General features: G+C 36.3%; 2 protein-coding genes across 4 annotated transcripts in view; both read right to left on the bottom strand.

The window, feature by feature from the left end:
• The window catches only part of LOC136035743 (WD repeat-containing protein 3-like), a 9,599-nt gene extending 6,481 nt beyond the window's left edge, over positions 1–3,118 (bottom strand). The window contains exon 1 of the mRNA XM_065717713.1: positions 3,090–3,118. Coding sequence (XP_065573785.1) covers positions 3,090–3,118 — 29 coding nt within the window. The remainder of the gene's footprint in view (positions 1–3,089) is intronic.
• Positions 1–23,334, bottom strand: part of LOC136035384 (elongation factor 1-alpha-like) — a 23,737-nt gene extending 403 nt beyond the window's left edge. The window contains exons 1-5 of one of the 3 annotated variants that reach the window (XM_065717156.1): positions 23,311–23,334; positions 19,619–20,322; positions 14,632–14,866; positions 10,412–10,876; positions 3,245–3,444 (exon numbers count right to left, since the gene is read on the bottom strand). In XM_065717156.1, the coding sequence (XP_065573228.1) occupies positions 10,593–10,876; positions 14,632–14,866; positions 19,619–20,185 (1,086 nt within the window). In that variant the 5' untranslated portion in view covers positions 20,186–20,322; positions 23,311–23,334 and the 3' untranslated portion in view covers positions 3,245–3,444; positions 10,412–10,592. The other 2 variants (XM_065717155.1, XM_065717157.1) reach the window with 2 other exon arrangements.

Raw genomic sequence — 23,334 nt, 5'->3', positions numbered from 1 at the left:
CTGTTATTTATTCTAAAATGCATCCTTGATTAGCAGGGTGATTTTCTTTTTCTATTATTGAAGTTTCGACAAATAAAAATTGTAAATTGATAGTTTTATTATGTGGTCATTGTAGGAATATTGATTAAGTTTTTCATCTTTTCTATATAAGATACATAATGTTTAGATGACCATTTAAATCTTAGGGAAAATATTAATATTCAATTAAAAGTCCAATCATTGATCTCCATCCTGTAGACACCAGATGTGTTTTCACCATTATTTTATTCAAAGAATCTGTTCAGATTCTGTCTTATTCTAAATGCAAGTTTAACTAAATGCATATTTCCGACCATATATAAACAAGTTCTGTTTTGTTGTCTTGCACAAAAATTTCAGACATCACAAATCAATACAATAGAATTTTCTTTGTAAATTTTATATGTGCATTAAGGTTTCCTTGAATTTATATACATGCTCAAAGTTTCAAACCGATCGAAAAAAAACAGATTTATTTTCGTCACGAGTCGATAGAAATAAAAAAAAAATCAAAATATTTTTTCCTCATATCAATTTATCAGGAATTGATACGACCAAACTTATTCCCAAAATGAATTGTCTTTGACGAGGTCCGTTTTGCTTAGTCAACATGCCCTGTAAGAGACATAAAGTTTTGCACCTAGTTTGGGTGTTACGACAATATACAGTAATTTTTTTTTCTCATTATACTTTTGGCTTCATTCTCTTGCCCCTGCGTAAAGACCGTGTAAGTTCCCAGCCGATCGCAGATAATTGTTTTTTGGATGTTCCTGTTTGCCCAGTCTATATGCCTTCCATGTTTAAAAGTTAGTCAGAAAAAAAAAGTATTTTTGGCCAATTTTCAAGCGTCAACAATCGATCCAACCACGTAAAAAAAAAACATCTCAAATGAGGTCTTCCATGCCCTGTCTACATGTCTTCCTGTACATTTCGAGACGCTCAGAGCCGAACAGACCTGTACCTATTTTTGGGTGTCATCAAACAATATCCAAATTTAATTTCAATTTTGTTCTGTATTGAAATCCAGTCAAAACATGATATTATCTTCGAGTCTATTGGAGACACTGAGCTTTCGACTAATTTATGGGCGTCGCGAATTTTTTAGTCTGGGATTATCAAAAGTCCAGTAAATCCTTTCGGTCATGAACCAAAAATTTTTTGACTTCCACCCCTCAAATTTTATGTAAATATTTTTTTTTGCATTGGGAACCCCTTGACCTAGAGACTTAGATAAACAAGTTTTAAGTTCTTAAAAAAAAGGCTCTCATCGGGCACATTTTTGGATGAATAATTTTTTGGATTATAACTTTTAATTTGTTCCAGGTTTTCTCAGGCCCATGGACTGGGAGATACAAGTTTAAAGCTGACCGAAAAAAATTGAACATATTTTTGGGCCCCCAGCGAAAAACTTGTTCATACGTTAGGATCCCCTTAGCCATGGAGTTCACGCATTTACAGCAGACCAGGACTATTTCTGCCACGGCAACTACTAACAAAAGTACAAAAACATGTTCGGACTCGCACCACTACTATTGCTACGATGTTTCTACCGTAAGTTACCGCTAACTACTATTAATGAATATTATAAGCCAGCGTTACTGCTAATAATATATACGTACACAAATTACATCAATTGAACACGAACAACAGTTATTAAATTAAAAAAAAAACAAAGCTTTTCCATGAAGAGTAAAGAGCAAGCACCAAACTTCGAACGAGCAGTAAATCGCTTATATTAGATGTGGACCTTAAAACGAACCGAGGTTCCTGTGAATTAAGAAAAGGAACCAAAAAAGAAAAAAGAAAAAAAATACAATGACCCATGAAGCCAAATATATATATATATAAAAAAAAATTACACTGCACAGGAAACGTGAGGTGTTTGCAGTCAACTCCTCAACCCCTTAGGATGGTACTTCCTAAGAAGGATCTCTTCTTAAAAAGAGGAAAAAAGATATAGACATTCATTAAAGAAGGTTTCAAAATACGCTGTTTCATCTCAAAACCAACTTTATTTTCTGTTTTCGACACAAAATCAATATTGTTCTTATTAACATGTACATGTTTAATAAACTAATGCTGCATTACTTTGCCCTAAAACATAAAAACTAACGTATTCTTCGTTGTTACTTGAAATAAACGCAGCATAGGCAAGGCAAGGCTACGTCACTTTTCTTCAAAACATAATACCTATTATTTATTTATCGATTTATTTTAAGGTAAGAACAATTTTATCCCGTCTATTAAAGCACTGTCTGATCAAAGCACTTTGATGCAAAATTCAAAGAGGAGGGCATACCTCTGAAATCCCTCATTCTCAAGTCCAATTTACCTAACGTACTTGCTCGATGAAGTTGCAGCAAATAGGTGAAAAAATAAAAAAATACAAAAAAAAAACAACAAAAAACATGCCAACCTTTCTGCTAAAAAATTAATGATGGTAATGTAGGGTACACTGGCCCTTTTTGTTCCTCCAATCATATACTTCGAATTCTTATGTGATTCTACTTCAAACAAGGTGCAACTAAAAGAAAATAGCAAGGTCTGGGGGGGGGGGTCCAAATATCCATTTTATGTCCCCATTAATAAAGATTGAAAATTCTTACAAGATTCTGGCTCAAACAAGGTACCACAAAATGCTTAATTTTGTACTAAAAAGATAGTGGTTAATATGGGGATGGGGCGCCAGAAGTATTAGGTGTCTAGTTATGCTAATTATCCTCCTCCGCCACCCCGGTCTATTCTATGCTTCTTTCTTTATTTCCTCCTATGAACTTGTAATTTTCTTTGAACCTTACCTCAAAACCTTTTTCCAGTCTATTGGGGACGATCTGCTTCTCGTTCGGTACCATGAAGCACAATCTTTGGAAATATGTCATCCCTCATCCTTAAAACGTGGTCTAGCCATCCCAACCTTTCTTTCATTATACCCCTAAAAAGTCGGATCGATTTTTTTTTCGTATAGCTTACTGTTTGAAATACGGTTTTTCGAACGAGAGTCAAAGACTATCCTTTGACAATTCCCTTGAAAAATATTCAACATATCGTCCTCGGCCTTTCGAAGTGCTTACGATTTAGAGCCACGCTTGACCCCTGTCATTGCTTTGACTTTCAATTTTCTAGTCCTAGTCTGCAGACTTAACTAAAACTCTCTTGTACCGTGACAAATTATAACTCTCTTGAAGAAATATATTTCCGACTACGCGGTTGAGCTCAATATCCTCACCTTGATTTGATTCTCCGTAAAGATTCCAACAAAAACCTATTAGGTTCCTTAGTGCCACAGACAAGCATCAGTGGGTGAACGTGAGGCTGAACAGGGAGAGGCTTTTTCTTCCTTTAAGCACATTTGCAATGAATTTTTTATTCAATCCAGTCTTTCACAACACCGTCATATACATCCAATGCCTCCATCAGTCTTTCAGCCTAAAATAATAATAGCCAATACAGCAACTGCAGAAAAGGGAAATTCGAACAATTTACTTCAGACAATATTAAAGCCAACAGTGGGTTAGTTACCGTCAGACCCTGCTCCCATTTCAATAGTACAATAATAATAAAAAAAAATCTGTATTTTACGGAAAAATAAAAGAAATAACATTTTTCCTTTAAGACAGGTCTATTATCAAAACTCCATATGGCTACACTTATTACTCGGAGTTTGACCACATGGGGAAAATGACTTAGAATATGGTCCATTTTCATCTAAATAAATGCACCGCCATCTAATGCATTCACGAAATAAAATTACCTCGTGGAAAAGAAATAGGATGAATTACTAAGATTTCAAAACAAGAGATTTGATTGTCCAATATCATATGCCAGTTTCTGCTAAGAAAGCAACAACAAATAATCATTACCATTCTTAAATTATGTAATATGGTAATGCTTTTGAACTGAGTTATCTGCTATACTAGAATTTATAGCTAACACTATAGTTCATATCCACGTAAAACAAAAATAAAATAATAATAATAATAAAAAACAGCTAAGGGGATTTGTAACGCTGCCGAGCTTTTAAATAACGTTCTTCTTTTTTTTTTGATTTTCTTAAGGTTCTTTCGGAAGGCTTAGTGTCACTAAATTAACAAAAATAATTTTTACAATGAGCACACTCAAAAGGAGATGAAATTGCATAGACTGAACACGTTGATCCTTAATTAAGTACAACCACTTTTGGGCTGGACACAATAATGAAAAATTCGTGGATGTAAAGTAAACTTTACTGAGTATACTGGAGGGGCCTCCCCCAGGCCACTCAACGCGTCCCCAGGTGGCGGATAGAGGAACAACTTACAGACATTTAGAGTACCTCCATAGGAGGTGCGGACCAAGGGGATTTAGTCTCTAGGGATCCATAAAAGAAACTGGGGCACCCTCGCTGGGGGGCCGTAAATAGAGGTAGAGGAGGAAGAAGGCCACTCGAATATACACTCAGCAGGGCCCACTGGCGTGTGGACAAGTCCCGTGAGTAACAAACTTTCTCCCAGAAATGGAATGAACTGCACGGTGACGTAGAACACCATCGTGGGAGGATCCTCCGTAGAAGGAAAACCGCAGCAGGGTGCAGGATCCAGATCCGGCAGGGTGCAAGATCCGTCTTGTAGTTTCCAGGGTTACTTTATAGCTGATATTTCGGAAGGATAACTACCTTCCAGGAAGCTGTAAAGTTGGTTGACTCCAGGATGAAAATTTGGGAGAAACTTTTCAGGAACAGTTGAATACTAAACTAGAGAATTTAAAATTTGATAACGTACGAGATGGACGGAATAATTTTAGGAAAATGATTTGTGAAGTTGCTGATGGTGTCTTAGGGAAGAAAGTTAGGAATGCAGCTAGGAATACACTAGTTAAAATGCTTTATGTTTAATAGAGAGGAGAAGGGGCTTGCACAAGACTTTTCTGAGAATAGATTACATGAAATTAAGAGCAATGTAAAGAAAGTGGAGGCCACGGATGAATGTAACAGAGATCTGGAAGATACAGCTAGAAGGCATTATAGTAAAAGATTGTACTGGCATGATATTAAATTGAGAGAAAGACTTGTCGCAGTTAAAATAGGAACGGAGGAACGGGGCTACAATATTTTGAGAATGTGGTAAACTGGGACAGAGTTACAGGAAAAGAAATAGAGGAAAATGAAAAACTTTGCGGCACCTTAGATTCGAAGGAAAAATTATCTTCTGAGAAAGAATTAGTGACAGCAATGAAAAGATTAAAAATAATAAGGCCCAGGTGCTGATAGTGTGATAAATGAGTTTCATGCATATGGCAGTTATGAGGTTAGAAATAAGCTACTGAAGATTATGAATACAATTTTTGAAAAAGAGGAAGTACTTAGCGGTTTTAGGAAAATCTTCATAAAAACCCAGCACAATAAAGGTGACAAGAGTAAGAATTATAACTATAAAAGTATTAGCCTGAATTCTATAGGTAGAAAACTACTTATTATGATGATACTTTTTACACATAGAGATGCTGTAGACAAAGTTTTAAGAGAAGAAGAGTGCGGTTTTAGGAAGAGAAGAGGATATGTTGACCAATTTTTTACTTTTATATTAATAATTGAAAAGTGCCTGAGTCATCAAATACCTTTACACATCCGTTTTATAGATTATGAACAAGTATTTGATTCAGCTGATACAAGAGCTTTAGCGAAAGTCTTCAGACAAATACATTAAAGTGATTAGTGCTATGTACGACAATAAAACTGCTGCAGTTAAGGTAGGAAATGAGTTTAGTAGCTGATTTGGTATTAAATCAGAAGTTACACATGGCCATGTTCTATTCCTATTTATATGGATCATTTTGATGGACTTTGCCTTAAGGAACACAGAAAGGGCATAGTAGAACAAGGAATAAAATAGGAAAGAAAAACTTTCCGAGACTTAGATTATGCCGATGATTTAAGCATCTTAGATGCAATGTATGAGCAGAATGAATGAACTTTTAGAGGTTTAACGAGTTGATGGTGCTAGAATAGGTTTAAAAATTTATGTTAAGAAGGCTAAGTCACTAAGGCTAGGAATTAGTGAAGATGAAAAGGTGACGAGGGGTAACGAAAAGATCAACTAAATGGACAGCTTCTCTAACCTAGATAGTAAGTAAAGACAGTGGGTGCAGTGAAGATGTTAAAAGTAGAATAGCCAAGGCCCAATGTGTTTTTTCATAGTTGAAAAAAAGTTTGGAATAGGAATATAAGTCTGCGAACCAAGATTAGACTATTGTAAGCTACAGTGATGACAGTGGTCAAACATCACTTTAAAGCATGGGGACTCCAGGAAACAGATGAAGATTTGCTATATGTTTTCCATACAATTTGCCTACAGATTGTTTTAGGTACCCGACAGACTAACCGTCTCTCAAACAGTTTGCTGTATGAAAAGTGTGGTTCAGTCCCGCTTTCTATGACTAAAATGAGAAAAAGGCTGAGATGGCTAGGGCACGTTCTCCGGATGAAGGATGACAGATTGCCAAAGATCGTCCTTTTCGGCCAATCTTCTTGGGCTAAACGGAAAGCAGGTCGTCCTCGGTTGGGGTGGGAGGATGTCGTAAGGAAAGGTTTAGCAGAAATAAGAACTTCTTGGAGGAGTGTAAAGAGGGAGGCTTTGATTGGATTGGGATGAAGGGCACGTAGCTGAGTTAGCCTCAGCGGCTTGGTGCTGCGGTGAGTTGATAACAGAAGTAGTAGTAAAATGAATGGACTAAAGATATTTCTAGATATACCAATACTGAAGAAAAACAAGAAAAAAAGAGAAAAGATTTCATGGACAGGAGTATGATTGGAATTTAAAATTTCTTACTCGTGTCGATCAGGCATCTACACTAAAATGTACTTAAAGCGTGAGGTGGGTAAATACACCAAACTGGCATACTACATGAAAAATACACGATATTATGGAGATAGAACTGTAAGAAGGTTGACAATTCGGAGAGGTAGATGAAACCTTAGAGCCTAGCCCCCTCTCTCTACTTAGGTGCATTGGGGCATTTTAGACCTTTAATCAACTTTTTTCTTTATTTTTTATCGACACAATGGTTGTTAAGAGTACTATGGTTACACTTTTTCTAAGCAAGGAGGGGGAGGGGCAACGAGCTCTTCTTGGAGACTCCACTTTTATTACATAACTTTTTGCCAGAATTATTGCAACAATCTGTAGGCTAATCTTATTTTTAACACTCTATTTCTCAACTATTTTTACTTAAACCCTCATTATATTTTCTTTTATTTTAAAATGGAAAGATTGGAGGAGCTTGATTTTATCTTCTATTCCGTATAACTCTGTTTGGCTTTTGAAATTAAGCATGTAATTTAAAATAAACTATCACATTCTACTGGGCTAGATAAATAATGTCTAAAACTACTAGACGAGAGAGAGAAAGAGAGAGTTAAAATGGTCAAACTTTGTCTGTTTGGCTTTTGAAATTAAGCATGTAATTTAAAATAAACTATCACATTCTACTGGGCTAGATAAATAATGTCTAAAACTACTAGACGAGAGAGAGAAAGAGAAAGAGAGAAAGAAAGAAAGAAAGAGAGAGAGAAAGAGAAAAAGAGAGAAAGAAAGAAAGAAAGAAAGAGAGAGAGTTAAAATGGTCAAACTTCAGTTAAAATCTGGGCTATCAAAAGCGACAAGACCAATCCGAGCGGACACTGAAAAAAAGCGTGAAGCGAAAAAACGAAAAAGGAGAATAAAGAAACTTGTGGTTAGAAGATAAGCGGCAACAAGAATTACAAGCAACAGCGGGCATCAGAAGGTGTGTCAAAATGATAGTGAAGAACAAAGAATTATGCTGTCAGTAGACGAGCAACAGCAAGAGTCAGAATGAGTCAAAATGAAACTGAAGAAGAAAGAAATATTACGTCAGAAGAACAACACCGTCGCAATCTTCGACGCCAACAAACTGTGGTGCAAAACCCAGGAAAAACCAACAAACATGCCGTAAACTCCGCAAGTGTAAGTTACAATTTATTGGGACCCTTCAACATTGTATGTATTCACTGTGGAGTCCTCCCATGTTTCCACAGAAAAAGTAGCCAACTAAGTGCCAAAATGGGTCAGATGTGCGAGGTTCAGTTAGTAGCCAACAAAGATAATTTATCCGAGGGTTGTTGCCCGCTTGGTCATATTGCATTGTTACCTATACAATTTCCAAATGAATTGGTTTGGCCCGTTATAGGACATCAGTTGCTCTCTAAAGAATTCCACAAAGAAATACGAACCTTCAAACTCATGTTTTACTTTAGCTTCATTCAACGTTATCGATGATCAAACCATCAATAGTCGTAATGTGCTCAACTTCAAAGTAGCCAGCCGAATTTATCACAAATCAATTTAGTGGCACATGCATCATACACCCCTGAAGGGGATTTTGAACCATATTCATGTGGCCAAATGTGCTTTTTAGGCCGCGATGAAGCTGCTAAAGAACACTTTGCGTATTTTTTTAAATTATGGGATCTGTTGTAATCCAATGAATCTCTTAGAAGAAATATTATGAGGCATCTCTCTACTTAGGTGCATTGGGGCATTTTAGACCTTTAATCAACTTTTTTCTTTATTTTTTATCGACACAATGGTTGTTAAGAGTACTATGGTTACACTTTTTCTAAAGAACACTTTGCGTATTTTTTTAAATTATGGGATCTGTTGTAATCCAATGAATCTCTTAGAAGAAATATTATGAGGCTCTCTCTACTTAGGTGCATTGGGGCATTTTAGACCTTTAATCAACTTTTTTCTTTATTTTTTATCGACACAATGGTTGTTAAGAGTACTATGGTTACACTTTTTCTAAGCAAGGAGGGGGAGGGGCAACGAGCTCTTCTTGGAGACTCCACTTTTATTACATAACTTTTTGCCAGAATTATTGCAACAATCTGTAGGCTAATCTTATTTTTAACACTCTATTTCTCAACTATTTTTACTTAAACCCTCATTATATTTTCTTTTATTTTAAAATGGAAAGATTGGAGGAGCTAATCCAATGAATCTCTTAGAAGAAATATTATGAGGCATCAACAACTATGCTAAAGGTTACATGAAAATGAGAAAAGTGGAGGATGTTACGAGAGAAGTGATCGACCTGTTGCTTCACTGGGGCAACAGCCCCAGTGACGCAATATATATATATATATATATATATATATATATATATATATATATATATATATATATATATATATATATATATATATATATATATATATATATATATATGTACCAAATATGAATTTTACCGAAAAATATAATATATAAAGAGGGCCCCACAAAAAAATTCAATCGCATCTAGTCGATCCGGGCTTGGCATTGTGAAACAATGACTTGTATAGGAAAGAAAAATTAATAGCACCGTTGACAATGCAGAAATACCACGCAACAAAATTAGAAGTTCAAAACAAGCTTATTCTTTGTTAATTTGCATTTCATTCGAAGGTTTAAGTTTATTTGGATGTAACTTGAAATTCTCTGATAGTATGCAGTTTTTTTAACTATATTATTGATTGGCTCCACTTTAGCATAAGCGACTCTTTTAGCTTCGGCCCAATGGAAAGCAAAGTAAATGGAGAGAGAACTAAGCAAAGAAAGAGGGTCGTAAAAAGGGGTTAAAAATACTAACCTGACATGCTCCATTAACTAAAAATCAGAAGTATATGTTCGATAGGAGTTATATTTTTTTTACAATAAACAGCTATTTATTCAGGTTAAAAGGGGGCGGAAATGATTTTTTTATTTTTTCTAATTTCTGAATAATAATCAAATAAATATCTCACTCGACTTTCTTCTTATACTAAATCAGAAGATTTAACTTATGAAAAATTTCCGACAAGCAGTGACCACTAAACCGATCAACAAACTGTGCTTCATTTAGTGCTTATTACGGCTTTCCTTTTATAACTTCCTTTTCTGTTCTATTTATCCTTGGTTAATGTCGCTGCACAGGTCCATCTTTTTTTGTGCTTCTTTTATTTTTAACAAAAATGATCAATCTTTTTGTTACCCAACGTCACCCTTTTTGTCTTCACTTATTCCTAACCTTAGTGACTTAGTCTAGTTGATATTAATTTTCAAACCTATTCTAGCACAATGAACTCGCAAAACCTGATAGCATATTTCCCTCTTTGTACTAGCCTGGGTATTAAGGTCCCTTGTTGTAGTTTAAGCTAAACATTGAATTTTACTAGTGACTGGTAGTTGCAGACTTTTCTGGCCAGACACATGTTCAGACATGGGATTCTAGCTAGACAAGCATAAGACCGCGGTTTAATGAAAAAGGTCTAGTTTCAATTTACAGTAAAATAATTATTTGTGCATTAAAATAAAAGTTTATAGGCTGAGTTTTTGCATCCATGTCGAACGTTTAGAGTAATAAAAGTATAAAAAAAAAATACCGTTCAATCTCTGGTCATCGTATATGACTACACCACCAGCAAGGGCACATTTTCATATTCTTCTTCTGTTGTTTCAAAGATAGCATTCCAAGGTGCATCGTTGATCCACACAGCCAACACGGCTCTACATCTGGGCAGTAATCGGTCCTCATGTCAAAAGGAATAGGTAATTTTTTCACAATTACATTTTTTGTGTATCCGCATATTTTTCGGCACTTTTATCAACGTTGGAGTCAAATGCGAGTATAACACTAAACGCAGGATCAATTCTAGCCATCACATTTACATACAGCAAGTCTTTTTTAAAAATTTTGCCGATTTTCACTTTCCTCACTGGAATACTGTGCTGGTTGAACATTTTCAGGAGGGACTTTACGCAGGTTGAATTTGCAGCATGCACATAGTATCCTCTTTTTTCTAAGATTAATTTGTTTGACAATTTTTGATAGTCTCCAGTAAATTCCCCTGAAAGCAGAACATTTAGTCAGAACGGAGATATCATTTATTCACATTTATCAGCTAAAGAAAATGAATGTTCATCACATACAAACAGATACATACGCACAGAAACACACACACACACAAATATATAATGAAAAGAGAAATCACCAATGCAACAGCACAAACACAAAAAAAAAAAGAAAAAAGGAAGACAGAAGGAGAAAAGGAAGACTGTTTTCCTACATTAGTGATTAATATAGATCAGCACTTGAATGAGGCCTAACCCTACTCATCCATACAATCACATAGGTCAAACAGCATAGCCATACACAATCAACCATAAAGAATAATCCATGGACAGGCAGTCGTGTTGTCAATAAGGATAAATCGTCGTATACCAGACAATAAAAACAGCAAAGACAAATAATTCAGAGGCAACAACCCAACACAAGGGCTCATCAGGAGAATACACACTTGCCTATAGGGTTTCGGCACTTTAAATTCTCTACCCAGGCAAGTGGCATCCCTACCATAAATTCCCCATGGTATCCCCGTGTTAGGTACCACCCCCAAAATATATGCCTATGAAAAAATAAGCAAATGTAGAACAACCAAGTAACACCAAAACAAGCTTATCCTACCTTAATTCCGGCTCTCATGTATTTAAGTTACTAATACACAATCTATATTAAAACTAAACAATTATTCAAAATTTTTCATATGACCTAGATAACAAGAGCCAAGAGCTCATATGGCACTTGTGACGAGACAAGAAGAGCTAAGAGCCAAGAGATCATATGGTATGAGCTCTAACAAAATTCTATGGATCAATAGATTGATTTAAAAAGGAAAATAAGAGGCTTAATGCCGGTCAAGATTTAAAATAAGAGATCTGAGTCACAAAGTCCTTCTAAATATCAAAATTCATTAAGATCCGATCACCCACTCGTAAGTTATAAATACCTAATTTTTTCTAATTTTTCCTCTCCCTTTTGCCCCCCAGATGATCGAATCTGGGAAAACGACTTTATCAAGTCAAATTGTGCAGCTCCCTGACACGCCTACCAATTTTCATCGCCCTAGCACGTCCAGAAGCACCGAACTCGCCAAATCGCTGAACCCCTCCCCCCAACTCCCCCAAAGAAAGCGAATCCAGTACGATTCTGTCAATCACGTATCAAGGACATTTGCTTATTCTATCCACCAAGCTTCATCCCGATTCCTCCACTCCAAGTGTTTTTCCAAGATTTTCCCCCTCCAACTCCCTCCAATGTCAAAAGATCTGGTCGGGATTTGAAATAAGAGCTCTGAGACATGAATTCCTTATAAAAATCAAATTTTATTACGATCCGATCATCTATTCGTAGATAAAAATACCCCAATTCTCATGTTTTCCAAGAATTCCGGTTTCCCCCTCCAACTCCCCCGAATGTCACAGGATCTGGTCGGAATTTGAAATTAGAACTTTAAAGCACAAGATCCTTCTAAATATCAAATTTCATTAAGATCTGGTCAGCCTTTCGTAAGTTACAAATACCTCAATTTTCAAAATTACCCCCCCCCCCCCCCGATTCCACCAAAGAGAGCAGATCCGGTCCAGTTATGTCAGTCAAGTATCTTAGACAGGATTCTATTCTTCCCACCCAGTTTCATCTTGATCTCACCGCTTATTTTTTCTAAGTATTTTCTAAGATTTCCGGTCCCCCCAACTGCCCCCCCCCCCAATTACGCTTGATCCGGTTGAGATTTAGAATAAGATATCTGAGTTACGAGGTCCTTCTAAATATGAAGTTTCATGAAGATCTGATCACTCCTCCGTAAGTTAAAAATGCGTCATTTTTTCTTATTTTTCAGAATCACCCCCCCCCTCCCAATTGAGCAGATCCGTTCCAATTATCTAAATCACATATGCAAGACTTCTGCTTATTTTTCCAACCAAGTTTCATCCCAATCCCTCCAATCTAAGCGTTTTCCATCATTTTAGGTTTCCCCACCCCAAACTTCCCCCAATGTCACCAGATCCGGTCAGGATTTAAAATAAGATCTTTGAGACACGATATCCTTCTAAATATCAAATTTCATGGAGATCCAATCACCCGTTCGTAAGTTAAAAACACCTCATTTTTTCTAATTTTTCGGAATTAACCCCCCCCCCCCAACTACCCCAAAGAGAGCGGATCCGTTCTGGTTGTGTCAATCATGTATCTAGGACTCGTGTTTTTTTCCACCAATATTCATCCCGATCCCTCCACTCTAAGTGTTTTCCAAGTTTTAGGTTTCCCCCTCGGCCCCCGTCACCAGATCCGGTCGGGATTTAAAATAAAAGCTTTAAGACACGATATCCTTCTAAACATCAAATTTCATTGAGATCCGATCACCCGTTCGTAAGTTGAAAATACCTCATTTTTTCTAATTTTTAAGAATTACTCCCCCCCCCCCCAACTACCCCAAAGAGAGCGAATCAGTTCTGATTATGTCAATCATGTATCTGGGACTTGCGCTTATTTTTCCCATCAAGTTTCATCCCGATCCCTCCACTCGAAGTGTTTTCCAAGATTTTAGGTTTCCCCCAACTCCCCCCAATGTCATCAGATCTGGCCGGGATTTAAAATAAGAGCTCTGAGACACAATATCATTCAAAATATCAAATTTCATTAAGGTCCAATCACTCGCTCATGAGTCAAAAATACTTCATTTTTTCTAATTTTCCAAATTAACCGGGCCCCCACTCCCCCCCCCCCAGATGGTCAAATCGGGAAAACGACTATTTCTAATTTAACCTGGCCCGGTCCCTGATACGCTTGCCAAATTTCATCGTCCTAGCTTACCTGGAAGTGCCTAAAGTAGCAAAACCGGGACTTTAGGTTTCCCCCCTCCAACTCCCCCCAGTGTCATCAGATCTGGTCGGGATTTAAAATAAGAGCTCTGAGACACAATATCATTCCAAACATCAAATTTCATTAAGATCCAATCACCCGCTCATAAGTTAAAAATACTTCATTTTATCCTAGCTTCCCTGGAAGTGCCTAACCGGGACCGACAGACAGACCGACAGAATTGGCGATTGCTATATGTCACTTGGTTAATACCAAGTGCTATAAAAAGGATGTTTGTGCAATATCTTAGGAACAGGTCTGGGTATTAACTTGAAACTTTCAGGGTCACTAGTACTGCTGTCACTTCAGGTGGGACTACCTCTAGCTGCTATTATGACAAATTATTCTGCCAACTTGTTGCAACTATTTGCGACTGTGGCTGCTTTGACATGCAACATCTTCAGGGGAAGCCAACCTCCCTCCCCCCAACTTGCCCTTTTTAAATACCATCTACCTAACAATGACTGAAAATTTTTCAAAAAAGATTATTTTGTTCAAAATAGTCCAAATCTAAACTGTGCCTCCATGGATGCCAAACCCCTACAGCTAACTGGGTCAGGGATTCATGCAATTTTTCCATTTTTTGCATACAGAGTTTATCATTGGGAAAGGGAGAATATTCGGTCCTGGATACATCCAAAAAAGCCATGTTGGTTAATGTGACACTTCAGAGAATGTCAAGGAGGATATCGAACTAAATCAAAGACAATTTTGCGTTCAGGCTATCAACAGTGAATTGACTGAATTGACCTGAGTGAATTGTAGTTACTTTTTCAAATTATGAATACTAAAGGTCACCGTTTACTTCAGAGACTTGAACTATTTTTATCATATTACTTAATAAAAATTTGGCAAAAAATCACCAATTAACTACAACACTAACATCAGAAAGAAATATCTTACCGAGAGGTGGGAAGTCGGGAAAGGCTTCAACACACAACGGCTTGGAAGGTACCAAAGTGATCATAGCCGCTTCACCTGACTTGATGAATTTTGGTTCAGCTTCAGTTGTTTTGCCAGTACGTCTGTCACATTTCTCTTTGATCTCAGCAAACTTGCAAGCAATGTGAGCGGTGTGGCAGTCCAAGACAGGAATGTAACCGTTTGAGATCTGACCAGGGTGGTTCAAAACAATAACCTAGAAGAGAAATATGATGAAGTTAATAACTAAGATTTGACCTTCGAATTTGAGGCACAAAAACTATTGAAATAAAAACATACTTTGGATCATTGAAGTAAGAAAGGAAAATACAACTTTCAATTCAGTTTACCACCTACGAAAGAAAACCATTAGATCACATAAGAAAAAGGAATTACCATAATATTACAACTGTTGATAAAGACTGAAGATCTATGAATGATCGTGGTTTTCCCTCTTTGTTTACCCTAAAAAGCTAAAAATAGGCATTGAACAAACCCATTTGTTGCTTAGTATTTTCCTTTTAATACTGTCTCTCTCTTTCTTCAAACATAGAAAAAAAAAGCTTTTAGTGTTTACATTTAATGGTTTCAGCAGAGACCACGAGTTCTCACTGACGTTTGAGAGTTGGACATGATGCAAAATACGTGTTAAATCCTAGAGTCCATCAATGCAGAGATAACTAGAATATCTTCCAAACAAAAAGTTAATCAACAAAAGTCAATATGGATTCCAAGATATAGGTCAGCTGAATCCCAGCTACTTGTATTCACTAACACCTGGAGACTAAACCTCGACAAAGGCATGCAAGTCGACGCAATAAACCTTGATATTAGTAAACACATCGATAAAGTTTCTTAGTCTAAGCTCCTTCATAAGTTAAGAAACCTTGGAATTGCAGGCAAAGCCCTTGGCTGGTTAATGAATTTTCCGGCAGGCAGAACTCAAGAGGGTGTAAGTAGATGGCCACATGACAAAGTACCTAACGATATTCCACAAGGCAGCGTCATTGGGCACCTGCTCTTTAATCTTTCTGCAAACGACCTTGTCTGACAATATCACACTATGATGACGATACAAAGCTTAAACCGATATAAACCTATCAAATGCCTAAATGATATTCCAGAATTGCAGACCTACTTGAAGAAGATAGCCGATGGGATGAGGCCGAGGGAAATGGAGTTAAAACACAAACAAAAGCTCCCGCCTCTGCCTTGGACCACAGAATTTCAAGTCAACCTATAGCTTTAACACCAGTCTAATACCAAAAACATCTTTTAAGTAGACCTCGGAGCAATAATGAACAGTGAACTAAAATTCACCATCCACTTTGAGTCCATCGCGGGCAAAGCTTCAATAGTAGTTGGACTTGTTCGAAGAAATTTCACCTTAAACGGTCATGAATATGGTCACATGACAATAATACCTCACCTTCAAAAAGAAATTGATGCACTTAAGATACAGCGAAAAGCAGCAAAATCTGTACCAAAACCAGGAGGCCTCTCCTACTGTGAACGACTGAGAAAGCTATCTCCTATAGACTCCTCCATGAGTATCTTACTGAACTTTACCTTACACAACTTTAAGCTAAAAAAACAAAACATTTTCAATTAAGTTGGAGGGTAGGCCTCCTTAAACCTAGTAGTCAAAGTGCTTATGGCTGACTACCATACCCTCAAAAAGTGCTTATGGCTGACTACCAACTCTTTCAAGAACAGTATTGACAAGTTATTCAGTACAGGTAAATTTTTATAGAGGAAAAAGCCTTGTTATTGCAGTATAATATTATTATTAAAACGCACATCACATACTATTGAAGGCATTCGTGGGCATTTTTTATCAACACTTTATGACAAGTGATGCCAAGGAATAGACTGTCAGAGATAAATGGAGTGTAGCAATAAAAAAGGAATACTATAACCAGACCACAAAAACTGGCCAGTATTTTTGTGGTCTGGTTAAAACAGTGGAAAAACAGTATTTTTCTGGAGGGTGAGGGGAGAAATAAAAAAGAATGATAAAATTGGAGATATCCCTCGGGAGGCACGAATATTAGCCAGAAAAAAAATAAATGAAATTAAAACTATTTAGCCATACAGAATATTATTAAACTTACCAGCCCATTTTAAGTTATGAAAAATCAACATACCATAAGAGAACCATTAGTTTCGCCAGCAGCTATTATATATAGACGATATATCAGAAGAATGTCGGGATCAATTGGTTTCTGGGATGCACTTCAAAATTCACCTTATGAAGAATATGAAGCAGCTGATACAGCCAGACACTAAATGTTCGATACGTTGGAGAACAATATAACAAGTAACATTATTTTGCAAATCTGCCTTTGACAGAGACATTCAGTGAAATTTTTAATGTAATCAAGATTTTCATTGAGAACGGAATATTGTGAAATATTTGCTTTGGGCTTTGTGCAGTCACGACACCAAGCTTACACTTCAGACATTAATTAAAACGAAAACATCTGATGTTCTCTGGACAAATGCACACTCCATAGATCAACTCGTAAGTGTAAAAAAGGAATGAGAAACTGAATTTTCATTTTTATTTAGCACCGTCAGTTAAGACTACATGAAAAAAATGACCAATTAAAAGTTAGGTTATTTGAAAAGCTGTGATAAGACATGAGAGCTGCTTCCACCTCCCTTTTGTACTATTGTGAAGTATCCTGGCTATCTCGTACAGTTATTCAGAGGGTACTTGAACTTAAAGAAGAAATCCCGATTTTACTCAAAGAAGAATCACAAACTAAGACGCAGATCCACTTAGGGATTATAATTTAATTATTATACTTACATACTTTGTGGATATTACTAAAAAAAAAAGTTTTTTGAATAAATCACTGCAAGGGTGACAAATCCATTCAAAATTTCAAAAAGATAGTGAAAGCATTCATAAACAAGAGCCAAGAACTCATATTGCACTTGTGACGAGGTCGGAAGAGCCTAGAGCTTCTTCCCATTAAGTTTCATTACGATTTCTCCACTCGTTAAGCGTTTTCCAAGATTTCCGGTCCCCTCCAACTCCCCCCAATGTCACCGGATCCGGTCGGGATTTAAAATAAGAGCTCTGGGACACGAGGTCATTCTAAACATTTAATTTCATCAATATCCGATATCCCGTTCGTAAGTTATAAATAACTCATTTTTTTCTAATACTTCCGAATTAACCGTCCTTCCACTCCCCCACAGATGATCAAATCGGGAAAGCGTCTGTTTCTAATTTAATCTCCTCCCCCAAGGAGAGCGGATCCGGTCTGGTTATGTCAATGACGTATCTAGGACATGAGCTTATTCTTCCCACCAAGTTTCACCCCGATCTACACTCCAAGCGTTTTCCGAGATTTCCTGTTTTCCCCTTCAACTCCCCCAAATGTCCCCGGATCCAGTCGTGATTTAAAATAAGAGCTCTGAGACAAGAGGTCCTTCTAAATATCATATCGCTCTGAGACACGAGGTCATTCTAAACATCAAATTTCATTAAGATCCGATAACCCGTTCGAAAGTTAAAAATACCTCGTTTTTTCTAATATTTCCGAATTAACCGTCCTTCCACTCCCCCACAGATGATCAACTCGGGTAAGCGCCTGTTTCTAATTTAATCTCCTCCCCCAAGGAGAGCGGATGCGGTCTGGTTATGTCAATAACGTATCCCTAGGATATTAGTCGGGGAAGCGACTATTTCTAATTTAATCAACTCCCCCAAAGAGAGCGGACCCGGTCTGGTTATGTCAATGACGTATCTAGGACATGAGCTTATTCTTCCTACCAAATTTCATCCCGATCTCTATACTCCATGTGTTTTCCGATATTTCCTGTTTAGACTTTCCAACTCCCCCAAATGTCCCAGGATCCAGTCGGGATTTAAAATAAGAGCTCTGAGACAAGAGGTCCTTCTAAATATCATATTTCATGAAGATCCGATCACTCGTTCGGAAGTAAAAAAATAATTCATTTATTCGAATTAACCGTCCCCCCACTCCCCCCCCCCATGGTCGAATCAGCAAAACGACTATTTCTAATTTAATCTTGTCTGGTCCCTGATACGCCGGCCAAATTTCATCGTCCTAGCTTATCTTGAAGTACCCTAACTAACAACCGGGACCGACAGAAATTGCGATCGCTACATGTCAGTTGTACCATAAAAACGGTAATGGAAGACAAATTTGGAAAAAATAAGTTATGACAATTTTCAACCTATAAATTTATTTGCCCAAGGTAAAATTGAAGCAATCAAAAATGAATTTACTGAACACTTGGAATGCTACTTCATTTTCAGAATTATTTTATGATCTTGATTTTACAAAATATGTATGGGTACAGGATTCATCTATCCACGAAGAAAATGACAAATTTTAATTAAGTAAAGAGAAAGAAAACTCCTGAAATCAAAATTTTCCGAATGTATCTTATTCAGCTTTGACTATCATGACATAAGAATATAATGTTTAGTCTGAACCAGCTTTTAAGGATTGCTAACTTTGTGTAACGCCAAGAATCAATAAAACTTGCGCTAAAAGGCAAACACGAGCCATCCCATTAAGAGACAACAACATAAAATTGATATTCATCTTTGTAAGAATTTGTCGCAATAAATTTTTAGTACTAAAAATTTGTTTTGGTATTGTTTTATAAAATTTTGGGAACTGTAATATTAACAAATATTATGAGGAACTGAGGTAAAAAAAAATATATAGACTGAAAACCACTTATCGAAGTGGTTATCATTAATAATCTGATTGTTATTTACTGGTTAATTTTTCAAAAGTGTAGATATGAAATGTCCAGAAGGGTAGAATGTTCTCAAGTCTTTATTTAGCGCGCGCTGCTGGTATTTCCCTGCAGCTCCGTCAAAAATATTAATTCTTTTTGTACTAAGGATGATTTAATGTGTTGCCAATCATTAAAACGTATATATTCTAAGAAAAATCTAGGAAGTTAAAATAGATACCTGAGCAAAGAAATCCTGAGAGCCTCTGGCTGGATTGTTCTTTGAATCTGAGGCAACGTAGCCACAACGGAGTTCTTTAACAGAAACATTTTTGACATTGAAACCAACGTTATCACCAGGAGATGCCTGTTCAAGGGATTCGTGGTGCATTTCGACAGATTTGACTTCAGTGGTTATATTGGCTGGGGCAAATGCGACTATCATACCTGGCTTAATGATACCAGTTTCAACTCGGCCAACGGGTACTGTTCCAATACCTCCAATCTTGTAAACGTCTTGGAGTGGAAGACGTAGGGGCTTCTCAGTTGGGCGACTTGGAGGCAAAATAGCATCAAGAGCATCCAAAAGGGTCTTACCGTCAGCTTTACCCTCTTTACGTTCAATGTTCCATCCCTTGTACCATGGGAACCTGTCAGAGGCCTCCAGCATATTGTCACCATGCCATCCAGAAATTGGTACGAAAGCAACGGCAGCTCGATTGTAACCAATTTTCTTGATGTAAGCCGAGACTTCCTTTTTGATTTCCTCAAAACGAGCCTCACTGAAAGGAGGTTCAGTAGAATCCATCTTGTTAACGCCAACAATAAGTTGTTTGACACCAAGGTGTAGGCAAGCAGAGCATGTTCACGTGTCTGACCGTTCTTAGAGATACCCGCTTCGAATTCACCAACACCAGCAGCAACAATCAGGACAGCACAATAAGCCTGAAAATTGATGGAAAATTAGTATTTTCCAATCAATTAAAATTAAGTTTCCAATTAATGAAGCATCACAAAAACCAATGCTGTTAATCCTCTGTTAAGTTCTACTATTCATTACTGTTAATGCTTATATATGAAGTATATTTTATCAATATAACTTGGTTCCCTGACTGAAAATTTCATTTAGGTAGCTTTTAAGGCAACATCATTATCAACAATAAAACGTAATATAAAACTTCTCTGGACCTTTAAAATTTTCTACTGCAGGCGTTAAATCTTTGAAAATATGTGTCCACGAGTATAGACTTGATGGAGTCAGCTTCAGGAAAACTATTTTATTGGTAGAATGAATCTAAAAAAAAAATTTACTGCAACAATATAGGCAAGGGTCAAAAATCGACTCTATTTCGAAATGAAATTTGACTTTCGAAACGTTTGAGGAGGGTTGAACAGGATAAAAGTGAAGAAAAGAGAAACAAAATGAAAGTTATATATTAAAAAAATTCTTAGAATCCATCAGAAAAGGCAACTGGATTCAAAATAGTGTTCTTTTACAAAGAAGTGAGTATTAGCAAAATTTCTTTAATTACATCTCAAAGGATAGAGAACTACTGACCTACTTTTTAGGACCAAATGGGTTTTCATTGCAAACTGGCAATAGCCCTTGTTCAAGATTGTTGAAGACATTGCAGTCTTTAAGCAGTCAATTGAGGAAATTAGTAGTAGGTCTAACCTTCTATTAACTATCAGATTGAGCTGGTCATCATAATTTTATAAATACTTCAGATTAAATAAAATACCCTTGTTCCCTAAATTTCACTGGAAAATGAACCACATTTAGATTCAATTGAAATTCCATTTTATTTTGTTGTATTTCCAATATTTGAACGTCTGTAGCATTTTCGTTTCTCCTATTTGCATACATGAAGCTTCAGGAGTACATCATTGTCCAGCAGGACCACAAAAAAACAAGACAACGAAAAAAACTTTATCGCTAGCTTTAGCAGATAAGCAAAACTATTAGGTAGTAAATGATAAGCAAGTTGAGTCAATAGGCAAATACAATCTTATATACTAAGACAGCAAATATAAATAAATAACAATGATCTGATATCTGAGAGGCTTTATTATGCTAGAAATTAACGTTAGAAATTACATAATAAAAACAAGTCTTTTTTAACTACAGTGTAAGGGGCAACGTTAAAACTTAAAATGAACAGATATTATTCCAATATAAAAGGGGTTGTCCCCTCCTTTACACTAGTTTTTTTTTTGTAGATTTGTGAGAAAGAGTCAAACTTTAGCGTAAAGAATGGGGCGTTTAGGAGGGGACAACCCCTTTCATATAAAAAATAATTTCCGGTCGTTTGAAGTTTTAATGTTGCTCCTTACTTGCAGTTTAAAAAGGTTCTTTTTTATTTATTTAGAAACAGAATCAACTTTTAGTAGTGATTCCAAGTTTACTCAATACATAAGAAGTTTGCCGTAAGAAGTTATAAACATTATAAATTACTCAATTTTTGAATGGGAGGGAGGAGAGATCTAATAGGCCTCATTGAAGTTGTGCTATTGTTTCTTGAGATAAGCATGAACCTTGTAAAAAACTGCAGAGCATTCTAGGCTATTTTTATAGACCTAACCATGATATCATACTGGAATGTACAATATCATTGGCTTTTTATTTTCTTTTGCAACTAGTATTGTCATTTATTTGCTTGTACAATGGTGGAGAGGCAAGTGGAATCTCGTGGAGCAGTTTTTTAAAACGAACCCTCCCTAAACACATAAATATTACTACCAAGTTTCATTTTCGAATCTCTTAACTAACCTTTTTCAATGACAAATTTCATTGAAGAACCATTCTTAAGGAAAAGTTACCATTTTGGCAAGAATTTTGTTCAAACCTAAGTAAAGACAAACATTTAATTGTCAGACAGAACTTGTCATGGATGCTAGACTGGCTGCTGCTCATGATCCCTCATACTTGTGATTAAAGGTTTAGATTACACAATAGGAGAATAAAAAGATTAAAAGACGCGAAAACAGATTTAAAGGTTTTTTTAAATGCAATAGAAGACTGGAGATTATGAAGAAATAATAGGAAAAGCAGTGGCATCAATTTATGAAAATTGGGAAGAGGGGGAATTGTTCTGATTGCCGTTGTTCTGATTGTTGGCTCTATTTGGCTAATACATTCATGTCCAATTTTTATGTATAAGAGCATTATATTTATTTATGAAGGTTGTTTTATATAAACTTGATTTCAAAAGCCATTCAAAAGCAATAATATCAAAAAAAACTTTATGCAACAAAGATAAAGCTTAAAGAAAATTAAAAAGACTGAAATAATAAACATTAGTTGTCATTATCTGCATTTGTTTTGGGGGGTTAATTGCCCAGCAAAATCAATTTTGGTTTCACAAGCTCCAAGTACAAACAAAAACTGCCTTTTATTCCACAGAAAGATATGAGATTCTTGGACAGTCAGAAAAAAAATACACAGAAAAACAACACTAATTTTTTTTTTGCTTCCTTCATAACCTCTCTAGAAAGATATTCTTCTTTTTAAATAATAATTTCAATAGATAAAATTAGCAACTTACTTCTTGGGCTTCCTTTTCAAACTTTTCAATGGTTCTCCTGTCAATACCACCACATTTGTAGATCAAGTGTCCGGTTGTTGTGGATTTACCAGAATCTACATGACCAATGACGACAATGTCAAACAAATTAATCTTAGAAAAAACAGGATACTATGTGCATGCTGCAAACTCAACCTGCGTAAAGTCCCTCCTGAAAATGTTCAACCAGCACAGTATTCCAGTGAGGAAAGTGAAAATCGGCAAAATTTTTAAAAAAGACTTGCTGTATGCAAATGTGATGGCTAGAATTGATCCTGCGTTTAGTGTTATACTCGCATTTGACTGCAACGTTGATAAAAGTGCTGAAAAATATGCGGATACACAAAAAATGTAATTGTGAAAAAATTACCAATTCCTTTTGACATGAAGACCG

Source organism: Artemia franciscana, chromosome 14, assembly GCF_032884065.1.
Source record: "Artemia franciscana chromosome 14, ASM3288406v1, whole genome shotgun sequence".
In the NCBI taxonomy this organism is placed as follows: domain Eukaryota; kingdom Metazoa; phylum Arthropoda; class Branchiopoda; order Anostraca; family Artemiidae; genus Artemia; species Artemia franciscana.
This window is presented reverse-complemented; position numbering and strand designations above follow the sequence as displayed.